Below are 19,580 nucleotides of genomic sequence, written 5' to 3'. Positions count from 1 at the left end.
TTAGACGAAGAAAGTATAAAAATGCTACCAAACAATTGCATAAATCTAATTTTAATACTCTTCAGTTTATCCTGTCGTTTTATATATGGTATAAAAGATACTTTTATTTTTTAATAGTTTAGTATCGCGATATTCACTTTGTTTAATGACTAACCGTTTGTTATTGTCTAATTATTAATTGTTGTTTATCTTCAAAAATAACAAATGTCAAATTGCAAAAAATATTTACAAATCGATTGATATGATTATCGATATGATTATGATTAGCATTAATAACGATGTTTAAATCCATTCACAGGACAAAACCTCAACAATACTGTTACATGGTGTACAATATCTGATGCTGAACAGGATAAGTGCAAAGCATTTTCAAGAGCAGTTGATCGCGAAATAACATATTTTGGGCGTAGTTACATTTCTGTGCAATGCAAACAAGCATTTAATAAAGAAGGATGCATGGCTATGTTGGATCAAGAAAAAGCAGATATAACCACTTTAGATGCTGGTGAAATTTTCATGGCAGGACGCTATCATAGTTTAATCCCATTAATGCAGGAAATATATGAAAGTGGTGTCAATTATCAATATGCGGTAGCAGTTATTAAAAAAGGATCTTTACCAGATGTCCAGAGTTTACGTGATTTGAGGGGTAAAAAGGCTTGTTTTGCTGGCCTTGGGATGCTTGCTGGTTGGGTTATTCCAATTTATACAGTAAATATTATTTCTTTTTACTATGTTTCTATGTAATATATACTGTATTAACCAAAATTGGTCATTTTTCTGTTTTATACAGCTTATGAAAGAAGGTGGATTAGAAATTATAGATTGTAATAATCATGTTAAATCTACCATCAAATATTTTGGGCCCAGTTGTGCTGTAAATTCATTGATAGATAAATATAATCCATTAGGTATGATTGATAATAACTTTACCTAATGTCCATATTCTTTATAGCAATTTTAAATTTTAGGTGATAACTCTGATCAATTATGTAAATTGTGTATTGGAAAGATACCTGGAGAGAGGTGTACAACTTCAGATCCTTATGCAGGATATGAGGGAGCATTTAGATGTTTGGTAGAAGCAGGAGAAATTGCTTTCTTAGTAGACACGACTGTGGATGAGATGACATCAACAACATTTGACTTTAGTATGTTTTTAATTAAAGGGCTTTACCATTAAACTATATTACAATATTAGTAAATAATATCAATTTTTTTAAGATTCTGTAAAGAAGGAGCAATTTGAATTACTTTGTCGAGATGGTACTCGTAAACCGATTAGTGAATACAAATATTGTAATTGGGGTATAGTTCCATCACGCGCTATAGTTACATCGTCTGCTACAAAAATCGAAACCCGTCGATTATATCAGCGATTTTTAGAGACAGCAGTTCAGGTACTACGCAGACATAACGCAAAAAATTCGACCGAATTTTATGACAATCGTTTCGAAAATCGGCCAGATTTTAATAATAGATTTAACAACACTGAATATGTTAATCCAAATGAATATAGCACAGATAACTTTGAAAATCGTAACGGGAATGAAAGAAGCTATAATGGAAATGATTTGAATACATGGGACAACACAGAATCAACAAACATACAACCAATAGAGACTTTCAATTTATTTGAATCTGCACCTAAATATGGAATGCATCATAATTTGATTTTTTCTGTAAATACAATATTCTTTTTGACATTATTGTTACCTTTTTTGAGATAATTTTATTTTAAACTGTATAATTTTAGGATACAGCCAGAGATTTCATGGAATTAAGTGAAAAAGAACAAGTGTATACTGGTTATTTAGGTAGATCCCTTGATGTAATATTAGAAATGCGACGTTGTCCCGTCAGTAAAATGACCCTATGTATTACGTCTGATCCAGAAATGGAAAAATGTATAAAAATGAAGGTAATGATTTAAAAAAATAAATATTATACCTCTAAATTAAATATAATTATTAATGTTTATTTTCATATTAGATAGCATTAAAGGCGCAATTGTTGAAGCCAGAATTAAATTGTCACAAAGGTTACAGTCAAATTCATTGCATGCAGGCTATACAAAGTGGGTATGTATATATGTAATATTGAAAAAGTTTGCAGATAAAATAGGAGAATTTAGTGTAAAACAAAATTCATTCTCTTTTTTTTTAGAATTGCTGATGTGGCAGTATTAGACACCAGCGACGTATATACTGCTGGTTTACGCTTTGATTTGATTCCATTTATATCTGAAGTTTACAATTTACCTACGCCAGAATATTATGTGGTTGCAGTGGCAAAAGAGGAGGATGATAACACGGATTTAACTTATCTAAAAAATAAGAACACTTGTCATACAGGAATCAATACAGCGGCAGGTTGGGTGTATCCGTTAGCATATCTTATTTCAAATACATGGATCAGGGGTTATGGTTGTGATTCAGTTCACGCTGCTGCAGAATATTTTAGTAAATCTTGCATTCCGGGCGCGCTTAGTACCGAATACAATACAGGTAATTGCAATTCTTGAACTATAAGTGATCGTAGATCTGTGCAAAATTATACGTTGCATGTTAACTTATTGTAGGAGTGCCATATGACAATATGTGTGATCTGTGCCATGGTGCCAGCTTCCAGTACTGTCGTAGAGATGCATCTGAAGATTATTATGGGTATACTGGTGCCTTTAGATGTTTAGTCGAGGGGGGCGGAGATGTAGCTTTTGTGAAGCACACAACAGTCGCAGAAAATACAGACGGAAAACGACGAGAAACGTGGGCACGTAATACTTTCACTAAAGATTTTGAATTGCTTTGCCCAGACGGCACTCGTCGACCAACAACCGATTACATACATTGCAATTTAGGAAAAGTGGCAGCGAATGCAATAGTTACACGTGGTGGATATTATGGATATAACGAGACACAAATAAACGCTTACATAAACTTGTTTATTTACGCCCAACAATTTTATGGCAGAAAAGAACAGGACGAATTTAGTTTTAGTATGTTTTACAGTCAGCCGCCTTATAGCGATTTGATTTTCCAGGACGCTACACAGCAGTTAGTAGTAATACCACCAGAAAAAAGAGAGTTTAGTGCGTATTTAGGCCCAGACTTTATGAGAGCTAGAAGAATTGTAGATTGTAATGCTGGTGCATCAGCTATAGAGCATTCGATAATAGCTACGATAGCTATGATTATATTTGCTTACATACTTAGTAGGTAAATAAGGTAAATTTTTTTAACAGATGAATATATGTACATTCGATAAAAAAAACTTTTAGAAAATACATCTAGCTATATTTACTAGTTTTTTAATCTTTGTATGAGATGTGTTCACAAAATTAATCATATTTTTCGTATTTTACATACCGATTCAGAGTTAAACGAATGAATGTGGTAATGTAACACATAGTTACGTAACGTATAGTTCTCGACTAAAGATTATTGTATAATCCGTCCATTTCTCGACATTTTAGATAAGTATAAAATGATATTTAACTGCTATTTAACTATATTTGCAGTATAACTATACGTGTACCTTACGCCGTCCATTAATATTTTTGTACGCATTGAATAAAGTTGTTTTATAGTACATTATAGTTACGTCAATTATTTTCTCATTTCATTTAAAATTTTTCTTACTGATATATTGCGTGACTTTGCAGTCTTCTCGTCTTCGATCAGCCTTTCTTACGTATTGTTAGAATTTGCTAATTCTTTAAGTTTCTTTTTTACTATTATGAATAAATGAATAATTAATCTTAGACTAGTGTTAGTATAATGAAAAGATAGAAAAATAATATTAGTAAAAATATAAATAAAAACCTAAAGCAAATAATCGGACACCTAGTTTCTTAGGTAATATAATTGTTGAACAATCCTTCAACGTCGAGTTCATTGGCAACTCACGTGTACCTTTAAACTTTTTTATTCTGAATGTTTTACGTTGGTAAATGGTACTTTTTTGATCCGATGAAATAGACCTTTTTGGAATTTGATACTTTTGAGCAGATTTGCTTACCTTGATGTACCAAAAAATTATATATTAGTACCACGAAATAAATTTTCAAGCTAGAAAGATAAATATTTACTGTAGAAAAATGATTCTTATGTTCTACTTTATGTTTTATAGATTTAGGCTGCGCTAAGATATCAATGCGTCTTAGGCTTTTCATAGTTTTTCGTTTTTTCTTATGATGCCCCTGTAAATAAATATAGCATTTTATTTGTTGTTTATCTCGAAGTATTTGTTATTGGTAAATTAAAAAAAAACTTATCGAAAATACGAAGATATGAAAGTATCCATTAGTATTTTACTTTTTTTATATTTTTCTTCTGTGTCAACGAAGTGTCGAAATTTCCTACAATAACTGTACTTTTTACTCTTCTAGGAGCGCACCAATAAGTTCTTCGTTTATTACGATGGTTTTTGATAACAGATTTTGGCGTTATTTCGTGTCTATTATGTGGAAAATTATATTAGTGAAAATGAGGAAACTAGGAAAACGGGAAAACGCTGTATTTACTCGAATTTCAACATCGTAGGACGGAAATTTAGAGTATTAATTTCGCCAATCGGCAGATTTTGTGGGGGAACTTGAAATTTTGTTCACGGTTACTGTTTGTTGGATCTATTACCAAGAAAGAATTGAAGTTTGCAAACATCTTTATTTTATGATCGCTTCACTGTCACCAATCAACATTTAACCCTAAGGTAAATTTTTCTAAATTTTCTGTTGCTTTCACGATTTACATTACAGCTTCCCGAGTCTCGATTTAGATAACAATTTTACGATTAAATTAACGATATGAACACGGATGTTTGTCAAGATAATGTACCAAGATTTGAAAAACTAGCGAAACCAAGAAAAAGAATCGATAAAACCAGTAACTACAATGCCTTCAATGTAAGTATCGCAAACATAAAGATACACGAAGAATATTTTAGTCGTCTTAACATTACAGGTAAAACGTGGAGCATTATCTTATCAAATTACGGATTCGTTAAACAAACTAGCCCAACCTAAACGAAAACCAGGCACAAACGTGTCTAATATATCCAACTTTAGCGTTAAAAGCTCTCCCATAAATACAGGTAGTTTAAAGAGAACCCTCCAAGCGTTACCTTCATTTTTTATCGAACCCTCATCAGTTTGAACAACCCCCTAAACTAAGTGCTTCAATGTATTGTTTTGCTAATTTGCATTTTTGGCCTGTTTAAAATCTTTCTTTATTTGCTATCGCGAATTATTCGTTTAAATCTCCTTTATCGCTTGTAATCGCGGTGGTTTGTTAAAGCCTGAGTGTGATTTTTGGAGAGTTCTCGTTCCCGAGTTAGAAAGAATCTTGAACGTATCAGGTGTACATAAAGAAATGTCGAAATTTATTACTACGGAATTATACAATTGTATAATAAATATTCCTTAGTGAAACAAGGACATCATAAATTGATAAATAGCAGCGAACAATCGAAGGACGCGCAAGAATCGAGGAAGAAGAGATTTTTACTGGATACTTATGCTCGTATCACTGCGGCTAGGAATAAAGGATGTTCAAAACGATTGCATGAACTCGCGAAACCGAAAAATTGCACGATTCGTGCCGAGCCATACGACGATTTCGAGAATTACTTACAAATGATGAAAAAATGCAACGCGAAATCCGCGTTTCAGGAAAAAAGATAACTCATAATCCATAAACGATGTAATATAAAATAAAGAACGTCTATAAAATGTCTCGATATTTACTAATTTCTATTTAACACGGACATTTGCATCGGCGAAAAACAAACGAAGGCTTGATCTCTTTTAAAACGTGGCAGCCTCGGTTCACGTAACACGGATACAATAAAGTCGCATAAAATGAAATAGCTATATCGAAAATGAGAAATTTAACGCAAAATCGTAACGCACAACGAAAAGTATCACCGTTAACCATCTTAATATTCTCTTCTTCGTTGGTAAATTGAAGAAACATTTAACCTGTACAATGAGCTAAATTCGCGAAGGTGTCGTTGATAAAGAGGTTTATTTTCTATTATTCTCTCGAATCTAATCCCATGTTATGAAGCATTCGTGTAGAGATTAGAAACTAGTTCTGAAAAGTTGTAAAAAATGGCTGTAAAAGTAAAAAAACCCGTAAGGAGCACGGTTGCGAGGAAAGGTCAAATTACGAAGGAAACGAAGGAAACAACAAGAAGCGGATCACCTAGAGCAGCAGCTGGCAGATTAAGAAAAGTAGATAAGTCGAGACTCAAGGGGAAGTAAGCGTAATCTTTTTGTCAGCGTGTCGAGTAGATAAAAATCTTTTTAACATTGTGACTTTTAGAAAAATTAAACGTAAATTACGATTGAAAGGATGGCTGGCGACACCGGCTGATTGGGCGCGTTTCAATGCCTGGGCGAAATTCAATGCTATACCGAAAAAGCTTCCTCAACCTGAGCCTATAGTTAGTCGTAAATAAATTGCGGATATTTATGCATTTATTGAAAAAGCAGATTTTTATTTTATACCTGATAATCCAATAGGCGAAACAAACCTTTATTTAAATATTATACGAAAAATTCTAAATTTGAAAGATTTGTACATACTTTTACACGTTACAACGTGTAACATTCCTCAGGTTCGTCCGTCGAAGCCATTATCTCAGCTAAAGAAAAGAATCAAAATGTTGTCCAAACCGAAGGAAAGAATCGACGAAAGCATTCACTGCAAATTAGACCTCGCCATCTCGAAAGCGGCACTGAAAGCAATTCCATCTAAGAGAACGATTTTGTTGTCTCTACCAAATATAAAACTGGTCGATTTTGGTCGAGTTTATTACAAGGTTTCACCAGCAGCGTTAAACTACCAGCCGTCTCAAAGAATCATCGAGCTAAGCCTGCCCCGTGTCATTCTTCCCGAAGAATGCAAACCATCCAGATTGATGTTGCATGAGAAACGAAAGCTGGACGAAGACAGACTGAGGAAGCTGGCTTTAGCGAAGAAATTGCTCGATTGTCCTGAACAATTAACCAAAGAAGAAATAGAGGAGCTATTTACGCCTTATGGCATAAAACGAACTGCGCTTTCCTATCAAGTAAAATGAATCTATATCGCATGTGCACATGAATTTTTGTACGTGTATATTCGAAGTGGCGCAACTTAAAGAAGTTTTTCGAGAGAAATTGTTTGAAAGCTTATGAAATAATTACTTGCGCGTTAAAACAGTATGTTAACGAAAAGAGTAGATTCTGAAAAGCAATGATCCAATACAGATTACTTTTGTCATTTCTAGTGGTGACCACTTCTAAAATACATTTACATTAATTTCATGTCCACGTGCATATTCCATTCACGAATAAGCACGGTAAACAGCTTTTTAATCTCTCGAATCGCTAGATTACTCCTTGGTTAGATTTTCTGGCTGTACCACCGTACAAGACGATAAAAGATAAAAAGGACAAACAGTCAAAAGCTTTTAAGAAGATGATAATCGAGGAAGGGGAGGAGAGAGGTAGAATAGCTTTCGCCGAATACAGGGAAAAGGAAGAGGGCGAGAGAAGAGGAAAAAAGCGTAAGCCCGACGATACGAGAACAGAGAAATCTAAAAGCCGTGAGAATGGAAAAGTTACAGAAGCGGATGAAGGAGAGGAGGAAGTGTACGAAAGTGAAGAGGAAGAGCGGAAAGCTAAAAGAAGAAAACTCGAGAAACACGCTTGGAGATTCGCACCGCATCCATGCATAGATGATCCCACACGCATCACGAAAGCAGCTTTGAATGCTAAAGGTCTGCGGTGAAATTAATAAAAAGTTAGTCGACGTTGACAAGCTTGTGTGTACGTTATTGTTTGTTCCAGCATCCGCACGTATGAAAGAATTGGCCAAACCAAATATTCATAAAAGTAAGACTATCAGAACTGATGCTTTTACCGTGAAAAAAAGTGCTTTGGCGGCTACAGCTTCTGGAAGAGTTGAATCTTTGGCGAAACCACCGAGACCTCGAAGTCCTGTTGAAAAAAGACCGCCGCGTGAAAAAGATAAATATGGTAGACCGATATTCGAGATGCCTGTATGTTGATTTAAGTAAAAACCATTAAAAACCAAATCAATTTTTCTGAACATTTAGCCACGGAACCATTTATTGATTTTGTCGCAGGTTTACGGCAAAGTTTTACCAAAAACAAAGCCATACAAAATGGGCGAATGTCCGGAGCCGAAGAAGAAGCGGGTTGTTAAAAAGCGGCCGATTGATCCGATTATTTACGAAGCAACCTATGACCCTTGTATCTATCCAGACTTGGCAAAAAAGCAGAGAATGGAAAGGAAACGAGCTGAGAAATTATTGGGCAAAAAGCATCGTAGAAGGACAAAGCGAAGGAAGAAATTGGAAAGACCTGAAGAAGAAAGAGAAGAAGAAGAAGAAGAAGAAGAGGAAGAGGGAGAAGAGAAAGGAGAAGAGAAAGGAGAAGAGAAAGAAGAAGAGAAAGAGGAAAAAGAAGAAGGAGAAACGGACGAGGTAACTGAAGAAACTGAAGATGAGTAGAAAGTGAAACTAAGAAATCTAGATGACGCAAAAATTATGTACAATAAAATGTACAATAAAAATAGAGAAATAAAAAGTAACAAAAAAAGACGGTAAAAAAAGGCACATTTTTAAACAGTGCCTAATCTTCCACGTGTTTTTCGTATTGTTTTCCAAAACTAAAGACGTGATAAGAATACAGACAATTGATGATTCTTTCGTTTCTTCCTTATCACTTGCACGCAATAGCAGATAGTTATGTAACTCTATGGTATCGCAATACACGTATTTCTATAAAAATGAGTTCCAGTAAATAAGGAAAAGTAGTTTGAAGATACGGATATACGTGCGAGTACAAGTATTAGTTATTTCACCGATAAATATTTTTATGTTCAATTTTTCCAATTTTTCATCACCGGCGAGTCTACGTCGTCTACGATTTTATATTCTTCACGTTATAGATGTTACTAAATACATTCGATAACCTAGCGGTATTTAATTATACACTATCAAAGAACAGATGGACAATATGTTACAGTAATTTGTAAAACTATGATGATTATGTTTTGGTTTTTCACGATCGAATATATTAAGATAATTATGGTTAGCTTTTTCCCTTCAACTAGAGTATAAAACGTTCTTCTCTCTTTCTTAGCTTTCAGTGTCTCTTAACCGTCTACGTGAGCAACCGTCCACAATAATTTAACTGACTGATTTTCCTCGTTCACGGAAACAGCGATATTCATGAGAGAAGAATTACTGTCAAACGAAAAGATGAAGCTACTGCTTTTGTTTTGTATCATCGGAATCGGTAACGTTTTATATTGCACAGCACATCCGGAAGCGGTAGCGCCAATTGGAAAAATCCGCGGCTCTGTTCTAACTTCAAGGCTCGGAAAGGAGATTTATTCCTTCCGTGGCGTGAGATATGCCGAGCCTCCCACAGGAGAACGACGTTTTCAGGTGAGTTTCTCATTCTTGCCTCTATCGTAATTTTATTAATCCTGGAAACATCCTCGTTCGTGGACATTTGTCAAACTTATCGTCAGCCTTCAACTATGCAAACAAAGAGTACTTTGCGTATTTCCTTTTATGCGAGTATTTATGGCACATCGGTGGGAATAATCCTTACAATTTTCTCACAATACAGGTTGCCACTCCAGCAGCAGATTGGAACGATGTTTTCGATGCCTCCGAAGAAGGTCCTGCATGTCCAAATGTGGAGCGTGTCGAGCCAATATCTGAAGATTGCTTGCGTTTAAATGTCTATACTAAAAAAGTATGTCCTACTTTTTCCGGCTCGTCTACAGAGTGTTTAATTCATCAAGATATAAAATATATATTTATGGAATGTAATTGTTTAAACGTTGCAGCTGTCTTCGAAAAATGAAAATGTATCATTGCCAGTGTTGGTTTTCTTCCATCCAGGCGGTTTCTACCAGTCTTCCGCTCAGAGCTTTAACTATGGTCCCGAATATTTGCTGGACCACGATATCGTTTTGGTTACTGTAAATTATCGCCTTGCCACGTTAGGTAATTTAGGCATTTAGGCATTTATAACACACGATATACCAATGATCATTTTCCTTCTATTTTTCCAATTATATATCCAAGGATATATAAAATATATAAATATGGATTTCATAGGTTTTATAGCAACGGGCGATTCACTGGCTCCAGGAAATCTAGGTTTGAAAGATCAGGTAATAGCGCTTCGTTGGATTCAAAGGAACATCGTTGCTTTCGGAGGAGATCCAAACTCCGTGACCATCAGCGGCTGCAGCGTCGGAGGGCTCAGTACTTTCTTGCACATGTTATCACCAATGTCCAAAAATCTATTCCACAGGGTGATCGATATGAGTGGCTCCCCCTTACTCACGGAACCTTATCCAACCCACCAAAGAGATATCGCAGAAAAACAAGCGAAACTTTTGAATTGTCCCATTAACAACACCAAAGACATGTTGGCTTGTCTCAGATCAAAGCCTGTAGCCAACTTTACCAAGACTATATCTGAATTCTTTGTTAGTTCATATCTAAGAGAAATGATTTCTTTTTTATAATTTAGTGGATACTTAGAGGTTTCTAATACTTCTTACATTCCAGGAATGGTACGGAGATCCAATTGTGCTCTGGAAACCCGTCGTAGAACCGGAAGTTCCAGGAATGGAACGATTTCTACCAGCTCAACCCATCGATCTTATTAGACAAGGAAAGTTTTATCAAGTCCCAGCCATATTTGGAGTAACGAAAGATGAACTTGGTGGGATAGTCGTCAGTAAGTCGCATAGTTGGTAAATTGAATCACAATTATAAAATAATCGAAGCTGTTCCCTAATTACGGATCGCTTGTTTCTTTTAGCGTTCGAAAATGTCACCAGAAACAATGGCAACATATATCGCAATATGAACGAGAATTGGTATCGCGTAGCACCGATTAGTTTCATATACGAACGTAACACGCCAAGATCGAAAAATATTAGTACAGAATTGCGGAAGTTTTATTTGAATGACGAACCACTCTGTTCGTCTAACAGAAATGGTCTTGCTCATGTATGAACTGCTAAATTACTCCTTTAACAAATTCACCGTTGATATTGATAATCAAAGAAATTGTAAAATCAATTTGCAGCTCTATGCGGACAGCGTAATTATATTTTCACAATATCGTGGGGCGAAGTTAATAGCTGAAAACTCCAAAGCTCCGGTGTATCTTTATAAATTTACTTATCAAGGCCGTTATAGCTTTACAATGTGGAACGCTACGACACCCTATGGTAAGTCCACTCAATAATCACGTTGAACGATTGATTACACTGTTTTCTTCTAATTCTAGGCGTCGAACATCAAGATGATTTGCAATACTTATACTACATAAAGAGTAACTTTCCATATTTTAATAAGACTGCACCTGAGATTCCTATGGTGGAACTGTATACATCTATGTGGTCCAGCTTCGTACAAACTGGCCAACCCATTCCAAATGGTAGGAATATAACGTGGAACAGGTTTGAAAGCGAGAAAAGTAACTACTTGGATATCAACTTGAATCCTACCATGAAGACTGGTTTCTATCCCGATAGAATGCAAGAATGGGAAAAATTATTTCCTCTATCCGCTGCATCACAAAGCAAAGCAACATAGCAATGTAAAGTCCGAATGTTCCTTCTTAAGGCTATTAATTTTGTTTCCGAAGCAATTTAATAAATATATAGATCATTATTGATATTCATGATGAAATATCCCTCCCTTCCTATTTGATAATGCCAAAGATACGAATCTGAAGAATCTTCGATCTGTATGTAATTAGCTGTCTGTCAGGGCACAGTTGCAAATATTTATGTCTTTATTTGTTATCGTTTGTTTGGCGCTTATGTTACAAGTTTTGAGCTCATAACGTTTGTAATATCGTTATTTTTTGCAACGATAAATCTGTTATTAGAAAGATAGTCTGATATTTATATATACATATATACTATATACATATATACTATAGTATAGCGATACTAAGTTATAATGAACGTGACATGTAATTAAAAGGTGAGAATTGGTATTAGTAAATGCACTTATTGTTAGTCGAGAAATATTATAGATATCTTCAACGCCAAATAAAGTGCGCCCTTGTGTGGGCGTTTACAAAAGATGATATTTCCCAGGAAGGCATTTGGAATTCCCCACTTATTTACCTCGTTGCTCTAGTATAAATTGTTCGCTTTTGCCTACTTGGTTATTCCAGTGCTTGTACGAGCACGATCTATGCCGGCTAATTGATTTGTTTTCATCAATCTGCTTCTTCGTCCAAAGAGAAGAAAGTTCCGACAAGCAAAACAGTAAGCTGCGAGTTCTAAGATGAGAAACGTTCTGGTATTTCTTGTTTGTGTCACCAGCCTCGCTGTCGCTCAACAGTCGATCACTGAACAACCGTTGGTCACTGCTCCAATTGGGAAAATTCGTGGTTCTATTTTGACCTCTAGACTCGGAAGAGAAATTTATTCGTTCCGTGGTATAAGATATGGCGAACCACCTGTTGGATCCCAACGTTTCCAGGTAAAAAATCCTTTAACTGGTTGTTATTTTACGTCAGCGTTGACTTATGCGTTATCCTTGTATAAAGAGCGTAGAAACAGTTTCTAAAAGTATAGTTTGCAAAATGTAAGACATGGAAATCGAGACTAGGTATTTTCATTAATGTCACGTACAATTACTCGAAGAATGTTTTAACAAGCTTCCTTATTTTAGCGCATTCGCGATATTATGCCACTGAATCATTTTTAACTAGCCCGCATACAAATTATCCCATTTTCACGGTACAATTTGCAGAAGTAAAGCTATCAATTTCGCACATCTTAAGAGATTAACAATAAATTGCATAATACTCCTTTCGTTAATTGCATAGTTGATGAAATTATTATCATATGCGCGTTACATTTTCTATTTCATGTTTTTAAATTACTGTGTAGCCTCCAATCCCAGCGAAAGATTGGCAAAACGTTTTCGACGCAACCGAAGAAGGACCCAGTTGTCCCCATGCTAATGGCATACAACAATCAGAAGATTGTCTACGTCTAAACGTGTACACCACCAAAGTAGGCACCACATATCACGCATATAAATATATCACGCGCAGTTAAACAATTTTAGAACTTTTGCAAGAAGCATACATTTTCAATTCTAGCTACCCTGTAGAAACGAAGATGTATCGAGACCAGTAATGATCTTCATACATCCAGGTGGCTTTAACGGTTTCTCAGGACAAAGTATAAACTTCGGGCCACAGTATCTGTTGGATAAAGATATCGTTTTGGTTACAATTAATTATCGTCTCGGGACGTTAGGTAACTTGACATAAATCAGAGAAGTAATTGCGGGAGCTTTCTGAAAGGATTTGAAATTAAAGAATAATTAAATTATTACGAAATTGTTATTTATTTCGTAAATATAAAAAGAAATAATTACTAATACAAACCGAATTTCCTTTACAATTTGATATAGCCCACTTCGTCTTACAGACTTTGTTTTCAAAAAAGCTCCACAATTAGAACGAACAACGTTAATTTACTCGCGTTAGGAATTTGCTAAAATAAATTCGAATTATTTCAGGTTTCTTGAATACTGGTGACAGTGCAGCACCAGGTAACATGGGTCTAAAGGACCAAGTCGCAGCTTTTCATTGGGTGCAAAGAAACATAGCTGCTTTTGGTGGCAATCCAAACTCCGTCACTCTATGCGGTTATAGCGCAGGAAGTTTCAGTATTATGTTGCATTTGGTATCTCCAATGTCTCGCAATCTTTTTCACAGAGCTATCGCGATGAGTTCTTCGGCTATAAAACTAAACGTTTATTCCGGAATATCGCAACATGGACAAATGCAGCTAGCTCAAAGACAGGCACGATTATTGGATTGCCCTACTGATTCGACCAGTGCTATGGTGCGCTGTTTCCGCTCAAAACCTACAGAAAACTTTACAGACACATTACGCGACTTATATGTGCGTTTGATATAACAATATAGACCCAGCATGTAAAAATCTGGACAACTAGCAACATTAGTGATATTATATTTTTGACAGGATTGGCGTGGAAATCCCATTGTGCTCTGGTCACCAGCTGTGGAACCGGCGGTTCCTGGTGTCGAAAGGTTCCTGTCTGAACAGCCGTACGACGCGATAAAGCAAGGAAGATTCTATCAAGTTCCTTTAATGATGGGAGTTACGGAAGACGAATTTGGCGGTATAGCTGCTTGTGAGTATTCGAATTAAAATATATTGTATAAATACATTATAAAGATATGAAAATTGAGTATATCCAATTGTTTTATTGAATTGCGCAGTGTATGAAAATGCCACATTAAGAAGTAATTCTCTGTACCCTGAGTTGAACGATAATTGGAATACTCTGGCTCCGATCATATTTATGTACGAACGTAATACGTCGCGATCGAATTACATTAGTAGGGAATTACGGAAATTCTATTTCAACGATCAGCCTCTTAGCTCGGCTAGCTACAGAAAGCTCGGTGATGTACGTATCAAATTCTCTTCGTGCTCTAATTGTAATTTGTTTGCCATTGAAATCATAAAAAAATATCAAATCTTTTTCAGATATATGGTGATGCTATAACTAAATTTCCTATGTACCGGGCAATCAAGTTATTCGCTACGTATTCGAAATTGCCGGTATACTTCTATAAATTTTCGTTCCAAGGACGATACAGCTTTTATATGTTGAACGCCACTACACCATATGGTAAAACTCTTTACTCTTCATTTGTCTGGAAACTCAACGAGGACCATATTTTAAACGTTTTACGTGTCCCTCAGGTGTGTGTCATCATGACGATCTGCAGTATCTCTTCTTCATAAAGAGCCGTTTCCCATACTTCAACAGCGACGCACCAGAGATCCCTATGGTGGAAATTTCTACCAGCATATGGTCGAACTTTGTTATAAATGGCGAACCGATCCGTAAGCACGATGGTCAACTCAGGAATGTAAGATGGGGTAGATTGGTACCCGAGCATAGCAATTTCCTTGAGCTGAATCTTCATCCATCGATCAAAACTGAGTTCTTTCCTGAAAGAATGCGAGAATGGGAAAGATTGTTCCCTGCACCCTAAATCTCAAATGCGATGAACATTACGCGAGTGTAAAATCAATGGCTATTATTATTTTTCTCAATCAAATGTGTAAATGAAATATGAGAAATATCTTATTATTTCTTAATAACATTGCTGTATATAATTTAATACAAATTATTCGTACAGAAAGTTTAACGAATTCAAAGCGTTTTAATGACAGAAAATTCGCGGCTTTTAGATACATAGGTCAAAAATATACGCTTATGTGAACTTCAAATTTTCATTAACAGCCGAGTATATTTTTTTTCCTTTCCTTTTGATAATTTGGAAGATACGAATCGTGAAACCCTGTTGCGATAATCTGACCATAACTATTTGTTTGTCGAGGCGTATTCGCTATCGTCTGTTTGATTTTTCATGCTATGAGTGTTGAGTTCACAACATTTGTAACACTGATTTTTTGCAACGATATATTTATTATTAGAGAGACAGTCCGACATTTACATAATATAGCGATTACTATAATAAAAATGCATGCAATTAAAAGATAAAAATATTCATAAATACAATATGTTAATCGAGAAATATTATGGTTGGCTTGATTGAGTAATAAAAGGTGTCATTGTGTGGAAGTTTATTGAAGATTATATTGCTCAGAAAGGAAACTGGATTTCCCCACTCACTTTCCTCAAAGCTGTCGCATAAAATGTGCGCATTCGTCAGCTGATTCTACAGTGCTTGCACGAACACCGTTGAGATCGGCTGACCGAATTGATTTGATCTTATCAACTTGCTTCTTCGTCCAAAGAGAAGAAAGTTCCGACAAGCAAAACAGTAAGCTGCGAGTCCTAAGATGAGAGGCATTCCTGTATTTCTTCTTTGTATCACTGGCCTCGCTATCGCTCAACAGTCGACCGCGGAACAACCTTTGGTCACTGCTCCAATTGGGAAAATTCGTGGGTCTATTTTGACCTCTAGACTCGGAAAAGAAATTTATTCGTTCCGTGGTATAAGATATGGCGAACCACCTGTTGGATCCCAACGTTTCCAGGTAAAAAAATCCTTTAACTGGTTGTTATTTTACATCAGTGTCAATTTATGCGTTGTCCTTGTATAAAGAGCGTAGAAACAGTTTCTAAAAGTATAGTTTGCAAAATGTAAGACATGGAAATCGAGACTAGGTATTTTCATTAATGTCACGTACAATTACTCGAAGAATGTTTTAACAAGCTTCCTTATTTTAGCGCATTCGCGATATTATGCCATTGAATCATTTTTAACAAGCCGCCCTACAAATGATCTCATTTTCACAATACAATATACAGTAGTAAAGTTGCCAATTTCGCACATCCTAAGAGATTAAGCACAAATTGTGTAATTGTTAACTATATAGTTGATAACTTTCGTTAATTACATAGTAGATAAAACTGTTATAATAAGTGCGTTATATTTCTTATTTCGTGTTTTTGAATTACTGTATAGCCTCCAATCCCAGCGAAAGATTGGCAAAACGTTTTCGACGCAACCGAAGAAGGACCCAGTTGTCCTCAATCTAATGGCACACTAGTATCGGAAGATTGTCTACGTTTAAATGTGTATACTACCAAAGTAGGTAGTGAATTATACCAAATTAGCGTGCATAATTAAATGATTTTAGAATCTTTGCATTAAGAGTCCATTTGCGATTCTAGCTACCGTGTAAAAGCGAGAACGTATCGAGACCGGTAATGATCTTCATACATCCAGGAGGCTTTTACAGTTTCTCAGGACAAAGTATAAACTTTGGACCACAGTATCTGTTGGATAAAGATATTGTTTTGGTTACAATAAATTATCGCCTTGGGGCGTTAGGTAATTTGAAATAAACCAAGGAAGTAATTAAGGAGCTTCCTGCAAAAGTTATCAATTTACTCGATTCGCCAATTTATTTTTAAATCATTTTTCTAGAAATAATTTAGTAATTTTCATAGGATTTGGATTTTTTAAAAGTAGGAAGCTCCTCAATTATAATATGATGAGTCGATCCACTCCTATCATTTGGATTAAAATTTACTTCAAAACATAAATTGAACTTATTTCAGGTTTCTTGAGTACCGGTGACAGTGCAGCACCAGGTAACATGGGTCTAAAGGACCAAGTCGCAGCTTTCCGTTGGGTTCAAAGAAACATAGCTGCCTTTGGTGGCAATCCAAACTCCGTCACTCTATGCGGTTATAGCGCAGGAAGTTTCAGTATTATGTTGCATTTGGTGTCTCCAATGTCTCGCAATCTTTTTCACAGAGCTATCACGATGAGTTCTTCGGCTATAGGACTAGAGGTCTATTCGGGAATATCGCAACATGGACAAATCCAACTGGTTCAGAAGCAGGCACGACTATTGAATTGTTCCACTGACTCGACCAGCGCTATGGTAGATTGCTTACGGTCGAAACCTGTAGAAAACTTCATAGTCACGTTGGGCTCCTTATTCGTACGTTCTATATAACAATATAAACCTGCTGTATAAAAGTCTTGGCAAGTGTAAATATCAATTATGTTATTTTTTTAACAGGATTGGTACGCAACTCCCATTTTGTTATGGACACCCGCTGTGGAACCGGAAGTTCCTGGTGTCGAGAGGTTCCTGTCTGAACAACCGTACGACGCGATAAAGCAAGGAAGATTCCATCAAGTTCCTTTAATGATGGGAGTTACGGAAGACGAATTTGGCGGTATAGTTGCGTGTGAGTATTCGAATTAAGATATTCTGTATAAACGTATTATAAAAATATGAAAATTGAGAATATCCAATTGTTTCATTAAATTGCACAGATTATGAAAATGCAACACAAGAAGGTAATTCTGTGTACCCTGAGTTGAACGATAATTGGAATACTCTGGCTCCGATCATATTTATGTACGAACGTAATACGTCGCGATCGAATTACATTAGTAGGGAATTACGGAAATTCTATTTCAACGATCAGCCAATTAACTCGGCTAACAGCAAGGAGCTCGGTGATGTACGTATCAAATTCTCTTCTTGCTCTAATTGTAATTTGTCTTTCATTGAAATCATAAAAAAATATCAAATCCTTTTCAGATATATTGTGATTCTATAATTACATTCCCTATGTACCGAGCAATCAAGTTATTCGCTACGTATTCGAAATTGCCGGTATACTTTTATAAATTTTCGTTCCAAGGACGATACAGCTTTTATATGTTGAACGCCACTACACCATATGGTAAAACTGTTTACTCTTCATTTGTCTGGAAACTCAATGAGGACCATATTTTAAACGTTTCACGTGTCCCTCAGGTGTTTGTCATCATGACGATCTGCAGTATCTTTTCTTCATAAAGAGCCGTTTCCCATACTTCAACAGCGACGCACCAGAGATCCCTATGGTGGAAATTTCTACTAGCATATGGTCGAATTTCGTTATAAATGGCGAACCTATTCCTAAACACGATAGTCAACTGAGGAATGTAAGGTGGGACAAATTTGTACCCGAGCAAAACAATTTCTTAGAGTTGAATCTTCATCCATCGATGAAAACGGAGTTCTTCCCTGAAAGAATGCGAGAATGGGAAAGATTGTTTCCTGAACCATCAGTCCGAAGTACAGTGAAACATTAAACCCATAAGTAAGTATTTATTAATATTTTCAAAGAATTGTAAATATTAGTGGATATTTTTAGTGCAAGTTACAAGTACAATAAGGTGCGGTGATCCTTTTTTTTCTTTAATAAAATTAGAATATATAAATAAAACATGAGAAATGTATTACTATTTGTCAATTGTTACTTTGCGGGATAATTGAATATAAATCATTCGTACAAAAAGTTTAACGAATTGGAAGCCTTTTAATTATAGAAAATTTGCGGCTTTTAAGTACATAGATTAATAAAATATGTTTATGTGAACTTTTATATTTTTAGATCTGATGGTTGGAGTTTCACCATGGTTTCGCTGAGTCCTAAAACTTTTTACCTTGAGATGGATTCTTTAACCAGTGAGGAAGTTCGGTTTTCTAAAATTAATGATATGTAGCAGTAAACGATATCATCGTTATTTAAGAAATGCTATTTTTAAATAAAAAGTTATGGCAACTTTTTCTTACACAACAATGCGAAAAATATTTGTCAGAAATCCCACTAATTCCATTGGACGCTGCAAGATGTATCGTTGTTATCGCGACCTGTTCGGCTGTTTTGGAAAATGTGTTCAGCAAAAAATGTAATCCCCAAGAAGTGCAGGCGGGACACTTTTTCAGATTCCAGTGCTTATTAGATCAGGATGAAAACAATTGGTTGTCATGCCAAAACCTTCAAAACGTCGTGCTAATTCTAGTGTAGAAACGATGTTTGCATATTTGGAAACATAGTATAGTCAGGCAAGGGTTCATTGGATTTACATTATTTAAATTTAACCTCACTAAGTAATACAGTCCCGATGCAACAACGATTATTCGACTTGGTCTCGATCGTTTTAGTAAATAATGCAAAATAATTCTACA

The 19,580-nt window shown here is 35.6% G+C and overlaps 5 protein-coding genes across 5 annotated transcripts; 4 read left to right on the top strand and 1 right to left on the bottom strand.

Moving 5' to 3' along the window:
- The first annotated feature begins 21 nt into the window (after nt 1-21).
- LOC100750197 (melanotransferrin) lies at nt 22-3,500 on the top strand. Its single transcript, XM_003490178.4, has 9 exons — nt 22-88; nt 299-711; nt 794-911; nt 972-1,151; nt 1,225-1,682; nt 1,757-1,921; nt 1,993-2,081; nt 2,167-2,507; nt 2,582-3,500. The coding sequence occupies exons 1-9, from the start codon at nt 22-24 to the stop codon at nt 3,220-3,222; spliced, it is 2,472 nt and encodes an 823-aa protein (XP_003490226.1). The 3' UTR covers nt 3,223-3,500.
- Nucleotides 3,501-3,584: 84 nt separating this feature from the next.
- On the bottom strand, nt 3,585-4,667 carry LOC105680878. The gene is made up of 5 exons (XM_012386614.3): nt 4,526-4,667; nt 4,317-4,458; nt 4,091-4,201; nt 3,825-4,020; nt 3,585-3,733 (listed from the first exon to the last, which is right to left on the bottom strand). Exons 1-5 carry the CDS (start codon nt 4,537-4,539, stop codon nt 3,690-3,692), a joined length of 507 nt encoding a protein of 168 aa, XP_012242037.2. The 5' UTR covers nt 4,540-4,667; the 3' UTR covers nt 3,585-3,689.
- Nucleotides 4,634-5,716, top strand: LOC100748049. The gene is made up of 4 exons (XM_003490162.4): nt 4,634-4,713; nt 4,780-4,906; nt 4,965-5,094; nt 5,427-5,716. Exons 2-4 carry the CDS (start codon nt 4,808-4,810, stop codon nt 5,681-5,683), a joined length of 486 nt encoding a protein of 161 aa, XP_003490210.2. The 5' UTR covers nt 4,634-4,713; nt 4,780-4,807; the 3' UTR covers nt 5,684-5,716.
- Nucleotides 5,717-6,080: 364 nt separating this feature from the next.
- LOC100747929 (glutamic acid-rich protein-like) lies at nt 6,081-8,802 on the top strand. The gene is made up of 6 exons (XM_033321201.1): nt 6,081-6,261; nt 6,327-6,447; nt 6,622-7,077; nt 7,380-7,767; nt 7,838-8,049; nt 8,137-8,802. Exons 1-6 carry the CDS (start codon nt 6,113-6,115, stop codon nt 8,521-8,523), a joined length of 1,713 nt encoding a protein of 570 aa, XP_033177092.1. The 5' UTR covers nt 6,081-6,112; the 3' UTR covers nt 8,524-8,802.
- Nucleotides 8,803-8,884: 82 nt separating this feature from the next.
- On the top strand, nt 8,885-19,465 carry LOC100747687. Its single transcript, XM_033321181.1, has 19 exons — nt 8,885-9,039; nt 9,158-9,465; nt 9,653-9,781; nt 9,876-10,035; nt 10,150-10,526; nt 10,609-10,780; nt 10,865-11,055; nt 11,135-11,279; nt 11,339-11,645; nt 11,999-12,031; nt 12,336-12,549; nt 12,963-13,088; nt 13,178-13,337; nt 13,603-13,991; nt 14,073-14,244; nt 14,333-14,523; nt 14,604-14,748; nt 18,381-18,708; nt 19,003-19,465. The coding sequence occupies exons 2-18, from the start codon at nt 9,247-9,249 to the stop codon at nt 18,698-18,700; spliced, it is 3,450 nt and encodes a 1,149-aa protein (XP_033177072.1). The 5' UTR covers nt 8,885-9,039; nt 9,158-9,246; the 3' UTR covers nt 18,701-18,708; nt 19,003-19,465.
- The last annotated feature ends 115 nt before the right edge of the window (nt 19,466-19,580 follow it).

This window comes from Bombus impatiens, unplaced genomic scaffold (genome assembly GCF_000188095.3).
Source record: "Bombus impatiens unplaced genomic scaffold, BIMP_2.2 scf_0406, whole genome shotgun sequence".
NCBI lineage: Eukaryota > Metazoa > Arthropoda > Insecta > Hymenoptera > Apidae > Bombus > Bombus impatiens.
Note: the sequence above shows the minus strand (reverse complement) of the source record. Positions and strands in the feature narration are given on the sequence as shown.